We start from the raw sequence: 9,137 nt of genomic DNA, 5'->3' as shown, positions 1-9,137 counted from the left end.
AATCCTCGGGCCTGAGTACCACATCATTGTGTAGATACAAACTGCTTTCATGAGCAAGTCTGAAGTCCACCTTTCTCCAATTTTCATAGCTTTCCCGAATAAACACACTCAAACTCGTACACCACTGAAACAAACACCTGCGACCCGTTTGAACGCCTCTCTCATCTACTACATCTGTAGGAAAGCACCACGTGCTGTCATGAATAATTAAGAGACAGCATCTTCTCATAGGATAAGAACATGCAGGCTCATGAATAATTATGCGACACAGACACGTAATGGAAGTACTATGGTACATTGCCACGTCACTGCCTGTGACGTGTGACAGGACGAGATTTTAAACCAGGAAGACGAAAATAGTGGAAAAAAGCTCAAAATGAACCAGTTTTCTCCTACAATTAAAATTAATGGATGCAAAGATTGTTTTTAATGATGTGCGATATGAACACCTCTGTTAAAATCTCAGACAATGTAGTTTAGTGTTTCATGATGGTTTAAAGCACGAGGCCGAACCACATACTGACTGTTACTTTTGATTTTGACCCCCCCACCCCTTCTTCAGGGACTCATTATTCCATTTCTGTTCATCACGTCTGTGAACCTTGTTCAGTTTGTGTCTGAAGTTAAGAAATTTGCTGGAAATAAAAGCAGATGAATGTGAGAGGACGTGTCTTTTTTTTCTGAGTGTGTGTGTGTATATAAAAATACACACAGCAAAAATAAATAACATATTGTGATAAGAGTAGAGGGATGAGCACAGGACAGTCTTCATGAGTACAGCAGCAGTTCTTAAGTACAAGTCTACAGTATCCAATGGACTCTAGTGCTAGGACAAACGTGTAAATATACTGGAAATGGACCATTTAAATTTTATCCATCTAAAAAAGGGCACTCATGGGTCACAGAGAGACAAGCCAAGGAATCTTTGGGCTCTAGGTTTATCCTTTTTCTCTACAAGTGCACAAAAAACAACATGTCAACACATCATATAAGCTGCAAATTTATGTTCAAGAGGATGAAGAATCCTGTAGTAGTTACAAACTCTAGGCTCCTAGTTGGAACCTTCATAAGAAAGAATCCCTCTGTGGAAGGTTTTAATATACAACCTGTAAGTGGTCCCCAAGATGGACACACCAAAGAATATTTCACTATATTAGATGGGAGGCTCAGGGAGTGTTTGTGATGGTACCTGGACCCAGCAGTGAGGGAGGATGCGGCTGAAGCTTTAGACATGGGGGTCTGCTGTTCCTCTTCCTTCTCTTCCTTATTGAGAAAGATTTTAGCCTCCTGCGAGTCAGCGTCCACTTCTTTAGTAACCCTGTAGAGATGTGATTCCATATTCACTTGAGCAAGTGCACACACACAAGCAAATAAGGCAGTTGTCTAGAACAGCACTACACTAGTGAACAAATTTACCAAAGCTACGTAAAGAAGCTGATCCAAGAGCAAGTCATTTTTTACTGAAGTCTAAACAGCAAGATAATCCATTTGCATTGATGCAGAAAAATGTTGCACCATTATGCTCTGTAGTAGCTTTTGACCAGATGGTCTGTGCACAAAACTTCTTCCTTTTGTCAGTGAGGAGGCTGAAAGATTTGCAATGCTTTATGTGATTTAGCGTTGGAAGGTGAAAAGATACCAGTTATATACCAATACTGGAACTGACAAAATCTACAAATTAGCTATTTTACATATCTATAATCTCTGCTCTCCCTCATTTAATATTATAGTGTGTGTGTGTATATTTTATATATATATATATATAAAAACGTGTATATATATATATATATATATATATATATATATATATACACACACACACACACACACACGTGTATGTATATAAATAAATAATATATACGTGTGTATATTCATATATATATATATATATATATATATATATATATATATATATATATATATATATATATATATATATATATATATATACACATACACATACATACATACATACACACACACACACACACACGTATATTATTTATTTATATACATATACGTGTGTGTATGTGTGTGTATACATACACATACGTACACACACATAAATAAATAATGTGTATAATAATGTATACACACACACACAATGTGTGTGTATATACACACACACACACACACACATATGTATATAAATAAATAATGTGTGTGTATATATATTATACATATACACACAGTCATGTAATAAAATAAGTACCCCCCATGGAAATTGTTGACATATTGGCACAAGCAAACATTTGATTATGTTTGAAACAGGGCCTATTAATAAAGTTGACATTCTTGATGAAACCCACAAGGAAAATTACTGATTCAACAGAAATATCAATAGATCTGATATTCTTCTGTGGAAAAAGTAAGTACACCCTTGACCTCAGAAGCTAGTATTGCCCCCTTTAGCAGAAATAACTTTTTAAAGGCATTTTACATAATTGTCCACCAGGCTTGCTGGAATTATTGACCACTCTTCCACGCAATATTCGCTCAGCAAAGCAACCCCAAACTCTAACATTTCCACCACCGTGCTTCACAGCTGGTATGAGGTGCTTTTTCTGAAAAGCTGTCTTTGGTCTGCACCAAACATGTCTGCTGTTACTGTGGCCAAAGAACTCTACCTTTGATTCATCTGTCCAGAGCACATTATTCCAAAAGGCCTGGTCTTTGCCTATATGCTCATTGACAAACAGAAGTCTTGCCAAGGCCTTTTCCTGGCACTCCTCCCATGCAGGTCACATTTGTGCAATCTCTTTCTGATTGTAGAAGCATGTACTTTGACACCAACAGTTGCAAGACTTACTAACACATCCTCTGATGCAATTTTGGGGTTCGATGTTTTTTTTTTTTTTGCATCAGACTGTCTGCCCCTTTAATAATTAAATAATTAAAAAATTGTTTTCCTTACAGTGCAGTGATATAATTAATTTGGAGATCTTTTTAAATCCCTTGACAGACTCAACCTTTTTTATGAAAGCCTTACAGAGCTCTTTATATCTTGACATGATGACACCACACACCTCAATAACAAAGGAAACACCAGACACTAGATATGAGAGGGGTATAAATAAGGTTCCAGCTGTACTCCCTAAGCCGGTTCTAATCACTGGCAGCCAATCTTGAACACCTGATTCTCATTTTATGGATTTGAAGGTGTGATTAATATAGGGGTGTACTTGCTGACTGATCTGTTTTTTTGGGTTTTTTTTTTTAATAAATAGTGAAAATTACTACAAAATGTCAATTTTGTGTCATTTAATCGATTGCATCATCTTTATTAATAGGCACTGTTTCAGAAAGGATCAAATGTTTGCTTAAAAAATAAAAATTTAAAAAGCTGACAATTTCCACGGGGTGTACATATTTATATATATTATTATTTGATTATACTACAGCACAAAAGCCTATATCCTAACCATTGTGTTGGCATTCCTCTTGCTTTCAGCATGATAAAAAGGAGTGTCCTTCAATGTATTTCAATTTATTCATTGACCATACTATGCTGCCACCTTGTGATTTAAATCAGTAACACAGGAGGAATGGCTTCCTGAAGGACTTACCGAACTTCTTCTCCTGCGAAGTCATACACCTTAGTTATTGTGATTCTGGAGGCCTCTATGGTTTTCGGTTCTGTATGTGGAGACTCCTTGCCGGATTTACTAACTTTGCCTGAATCGGCTGTGGTCTACAAGTAAGAACAACAGGATTATTAAAGACTTTTAGAGAAAACTCGTAAGATTTCACTTAATTTTGAGTAAAACTGTTTTTGTATGCAAGGCAGTGCAGTGTTACTTTATGTGTACAGCACTTTGGTTTCAATGTTGTTTTAAATGTGCTTTATAAATCAATAAACTAAACTATGAAGGACAGATGAATGTTTTCTTTAACAGCAGCATAAGCTGTAAATAAATTCTTAATAATCAGCGACACGTGATGATATATATTTTGAAATGCTCTTTAATAAAAATCATACTCCTAATCCAGACAATAAAAATTCGTGAGACTATGTGATTGTTTATACGCACCCATATACCAGTAAGATGTAGTAATACTGTTAAAGTGAATATTTTAAAAGACATTTTCAATGCTGCTTCACTTGCTACACTATATGGCCAAAAGTGTGTGGACACCTCACCATCACACCCGTATGCGAGCCTTCCCCAAACTGCTTCTACAATGTTGGAAGCAAAGAACTGTTCAGCACATCTTTGTATGTTGTAACATTACAGTTCCCCTTCACTGAAAGTGCACTGGATTCCACGTGTTAAAAATGTCAGCCAAAGTTGAAGTGATGGTTCGAATCTGAGATGACCGGGCTCATTGTTTCCAGCACGCTTGCAGTGGTTTCATAGAGTAATGGTTTCATTGCAATAGAGGCCATTTTCAAGCATCTTTTTTTATGGACAGTTTTTTTTTTTCTTCCAATTAATGTTCGATGACAACTGCCCAAGGTAATAATACATTTTTATAAAATTTGCACTCAGAGTTTTCTGTGCAGTGTTCTTTGGCAAAAAAAAAAAGTTGATCATAGAACTCTGAACTATTCTATCTTTTGTTAGAACATTTCACCTTCACCCACCTGTTGTGAGCCTGGGGTCGCAGTCTTTGGTCTCGGGCCAACATCACTTAAAAAACTAGTCCAGAGATCATCCGCCTTTTTCTTCTGCTGTTCCTCTTTATCCTTGCTGGATTCTGATACTGACTTTTCTTCAGGCAGTTTTAGTTCTTCCTCTTTCGGTTTGTCTGTGCCACCCTTATCACCTCCTTGCAGCGTCAATCCTCCTTTTTTCCTTTTTCTTTACAAAATATGCAATGATATATTTAAGTAATTACCGAAATTCTGTAATAGGACAGTATGAAGATGGCCCTTATTGACCAAAGATGTGTTGAAACGAACATAGATTTAAGTGCCCATAATGATGTTTGAACAACTCTGGATCTGACTCATGAACCAGAAGAAGGTAGTTGGTTCTAGGTTTGGGGCTGAAATGGCCAGTGGACACCAGAATACAACCTGTAAGATTGAGTTTCATTCCATTTTGATTCCAGCCAACCCCCCCATCCAGAATCAAGTTCTCTGTTGCTGTGACTTAAGGCTTATTTGGTCTATCGATGGATATGAAATTACTCATGCATCATAAACCATTGCAGAATATGAAATGTCATCATTTATACATTATGGGAAATAAGTATTGGACGCGTCAACATTTTTTTTTTCTTCAGTAAATATATTTCCAACGAGGCTATTCACATGAAATTTCTCCAGACATCAGTATTAACTCAAGAAATCCAGAAATATAAAGAATTCACAACATTAAAGTCCATAAATTAAGTTATGTGTAATGAAGTGGAATGACACAGGAAAAAAGTATTAATGCTAAGAAAAAGCAATTCTCCAAGGCAAGGAACCAGCTGAAATCCATAAGTAATTATACCCCCTATCTGTGCAAATTAATATGAGCTGGTTTAGTAAATTGATGGTATATAAAAAGGCTTTTCGTTACCAAGGTGTCACACAAGAAACATCTCATGATGGGTAAAAGCAAAGAGTTCTCCCAAGACCTTCAGAACCTTATTGCTGCAAAACATATTGATGGAATCGGATACAGGTGCATTTCAAATCTTCTGACTCCTCCAGTAAACACCATTGGGGTCATTATCCGCAAGTGGAAGCAACATCACTCCGTCATCAACCGGCCACGCAAAAAAGCTCCTCGCAAGATTTCTCACCAGGGAGTCAGAAGAATAGTCAGAAGAATAGCCCAAGAGCCAAGGATCACTCAGAAAGAGCTCAGAGCAACAGGTGCCATCGTCACAAAGAAAACAAAAGGCAATGCATTCCACTGCTCACGCTCACCCGCAAGACTCCATTACTAAAGACAAGTCATGTCGAAGCTCTTTAAAGTTTGCTACAAGTCATTTGGATAAGCCTATGAAAACTTTTTGGTGGTCTTACTACACACCATGTTTGGAGAAGAAAAGGCACTGCACATCACCTTTAAAACCCTACACCAACAGTGACGGTTGGAGGTGGAAGGATCATGGTGTGGGGCTGTTTTTCATCACATGGTACTGGCACACTTCATATAATTGAAGGGACGATGAATGGAGCCCTTTACCGGGAGATTCTTGAGAAGAATCTGCTGCCATCCACCAGGACGATGAAGATGAGACGTGGGTGGACCTTCCAGGAGGACAACGATCCAAAGCATACAGCAAAGGAAACTCTCAATTGGTATCAGAGGAAAAAATAATCAAGGTGTTAGAAAGGCAAGGTCAATCACCTGACCTGAATTCAATTGAACAAGATTTAAAGACAATATGATTAGAAGAATGGGCCAAAATCACACCCGAATACTGCGGCCGATTAATTTCTTCATACAGGAAGTGTCTTGAAGCTGTCATTACAAACAAAGGCTTCTCCAGTAAGTAATAAATAAATTTCAGCTAGTGTGTTCAATACTTTTTTCCTGTGTCATTCCTCTTTATTACACATAACTTCATTTATGGATTTAATGTTGTAAATTCTTTATATTTCCGGATTTCTTGATTTAATACTGATGTCTGGTGAAAATTTCATATTTTCCATTTCATATATGAATAGCCTCATTGGAAATATATTTAATGAAAAAAAATGTTGACGCATCCAATACTTATTTCCCCCACTGAATGTGAGCAGCATGGTGAGTAGCACTGCTGTCTCACAGCTCCAAGGTGCCTGGTTCCCTGAGCTCGGGATGTAAAAAGCACACACCTTTACATGAATCTGGGAAAGGCATGCCAAAAAATAAGCTATACAACAAAAAGGACCAGGGACTTTGTGTCAGTTTTGAGCAACTTTGATGAATAAGGACCACAAGGTTATCATTGTTGTGAACAATCACATCACAGTGTGTGTATATATATATATATATATATATATATATATATATATATATATATATATATATATATATATATATATATGGACATAGAGCCTGGTGCCTTCCAGTCAAAATAATTCTACAGAGATAAAGTGATCGGATGCTAGGTCATTATGAAATTACTAATTGTTTTTTTTCCTCCTGTACCTCTTTAATCCATTTCTTTGTGCAAAGTCATTCAACTCATTTCCAAATGTGCCACTAGAATTTTTTAATTGTGTCTGTTCTTTGTTACAAAACATCAGTAAAAACTAACACTGTGACATATACACTACTAGTCAAAAGTTTACACACACTCATTATTTATCCCCCGACACCTTTTAGAATAATATTAATAAAATCATCAAAACTCTGGAGTAACACAAATGGGAATTAAGTTGTGATAAAAATAAATAAATAAATAAATAAATAAATAAAAATTATTTTATATGTTAGCACCTTCAACGTAGACACCCTTTTAGCCTAGAATTTCCAGAAATGTATTTTTGGCATTTTCTCAACCGATGTTCAATTATAATCATAGCTTTATTTTCACCACACCACCACTTTCAGGGGCAAAATCTACAAGAAATGTGTGAACAGACACTGCTTAGGGAATGAGTTATGTTTTACCTTGCAGAAAGGCCTTTACTTGAGTTCTTTTTCTTTTTGACCTGCTCACGTGGTGCTTCGCTTTGGTCCTCTGCCTCCAGACCATCCTCCTTGTCACACTCATTCAAATCGTCCTCACTCAGGTTGTCATCTGATCAACAAAAACAAATAAACAAAGGATTAGAGGTGAATCAGATCTGACTTTCTGTCAGGTAAAGAGCCATGGGACAACAATATTGTTCCGCTGTCATTTGTTTATTTATAATTCAAAGCCATATCAGCAGCGATGGCTATATTCCTATCATATCAACAGTGTTTCAATTAAAAACAAATCAATTTACCAAAATATACATTTATAGGTGGAGACGGAGACTGGGAGGTGGAGACGGAGACTGGGGGGTGGAGACGGAGACTGGGGGGTGGAGGTGGAGACTGGGGGGTGGGGGGTGGAGGTGGAGACTTGGGGGTGGAGGTGGAGACTAGGGTGTGGGGGGTGGAGGTGGAGACTGGGGTGTGGGGGGTGGAGGTGGAGGCTGGGGTGTGGGGGGTGGAGGTGGAGACTGGGGTGTGGGGTGTGGAGGTGGAGACTGGGGTGTGGGGTGTGGAGGTGGAGACTGGGGGGTGGGGGGTGGAGACTGGGGGGTGGGGGGTGGAGGTGGAGACTGGGGGGTGGGGGGTGGGGGTGGAGACTGGGGGGTGGGGGGTGGAGACTGGGGGGTGGGGGTGGAGACTGGGGGGTGGGGGTGGAGACTGGGGGGTGGGGGTGGAGACTGGGGGGTGGGGGGTGGGGGTGGAGACTGGGGGGTGGGGACTGGTGAGGAACTGGTGAGGCTGCACAACAACCAAAAAACCAACATCTGGTTTCTCCTGTCAGCCAAAAACATGCATCTGCAGCTCCTCTGAGCACAATCTCACCTAAACTAGACAGCTGAAGAAAATGTCGCCTGGTCGCAAAAAAATGTAACTACCTGGACATACACACCAACCAAGAACAGATGCGTTTATTTCAGCCGTGTAGATAACTTAGCTAGATAAATAACGCACGCTAAACATATGATAGCTAACAACACAAATTTCTCACCAGACGGGACATAGTCTTCATCTTCATTTGAGGAATAATCCTCCGAGTCGTAGTCCGAATAATTCATGGTTTTCTTCTACAATTATTCGCCGTGCCAGTAAAATCAGATAACTAAAAAAAGGAACGATAAATAAAATAACCACCCGTTGTATTGCTAGTCAGTAAATGCACAGTGAATAAGGGGTGTGAAAGGTTTGTGAATATCCCTCCTGACCGCACACAATCGACACTAAAAACTTTTACAAGATACATATACACAATGGCGACTGAAAGGAAGCACGTGACTTCTTCAAGACTTAATGCTGGTTGGTCACCAATGTTATGGTACATTACCGCCACCTACTGGGCTGGAGTGTGGAGCGGCGCAACATTATCTCTGTGTTTGAACTCATTCCTTTACTCACGCCTTCACTAATCATTTAATATGTAATGGCCTGGAAAAACTTAATCCACTTATGGAGAAAAAAACCCCCATTTATATCAACATTTTAATGAATTATAAGCTTACAATGGTGAAACAAGCTATCATTTTGATT

The 9,137-nt window shown here is 38.6% G+C and overlaps 1 protein-coding gene across 2 annotated transcripts in view; it reads right to left on the bottom strand.

Annotated features, from left to right (window-relative positions):
* cfdp1 (craniofacial development protein 1) overlaps window positions 1–8,890 on the bottom strand; it is a 37,357-nt gene extending 28,467 nt beyond the window's left edge. Inside the window, exons 1-5 of one of the 2 annotated variants that reach the window (XM_017466660.3) lie at window positions 8,602–8,890; window positions 7,542–7,671; window positions 4,586–4,802; window positions 3,567–3,691; window positions 1,190–1,318 (exon numbers count right to left, since the gene is read on the bottom strand). In XM_017466660.3, the coding sequence (XP_017322149.1) occupies window positions 1,190–1,318; window positions 3,567–3,691; window positions 4,586–4,802; window positions 7,542–7,671; window positions 8,602–8,668 (668 nt within the window). In that variant the 5' untranslated portion in view covers window positions 8,669–8,890. The remainder of the gene's footprint in view (window positions 1–1,189; window positions 1,319–3,566; window positions 3,692–4,585; window positions 4,803–7,541; window positions 7,672–8,601) is intronic. The other variant, XM_017466659.3, reaches the window with a different exon arrangement.
* Window positions 8,891–9,137: the final 247 nt, after the last annotated feature.

This window comes from Ictalurus punctatus, chromosome 4 (assembly GCF_001660625.3).
Source record: "Ictalurus punctatus breed USDA103 chromosome 4, Coco_2.0, whole genome shotgun sequence".
In the NCBI taxonomy this organism is placed as follows: Eukaryota; Metazoa; Chordata; class Actinopteri; order Siluriformes; family Ictaluridae; genus Ictalurus; species Ictalurus punctatus.
The sequence above is the reverse complement of the archived record's forward strand: the minus strand, read 5'-3'. Positions and strand labels throughout refer to the sequence as shown.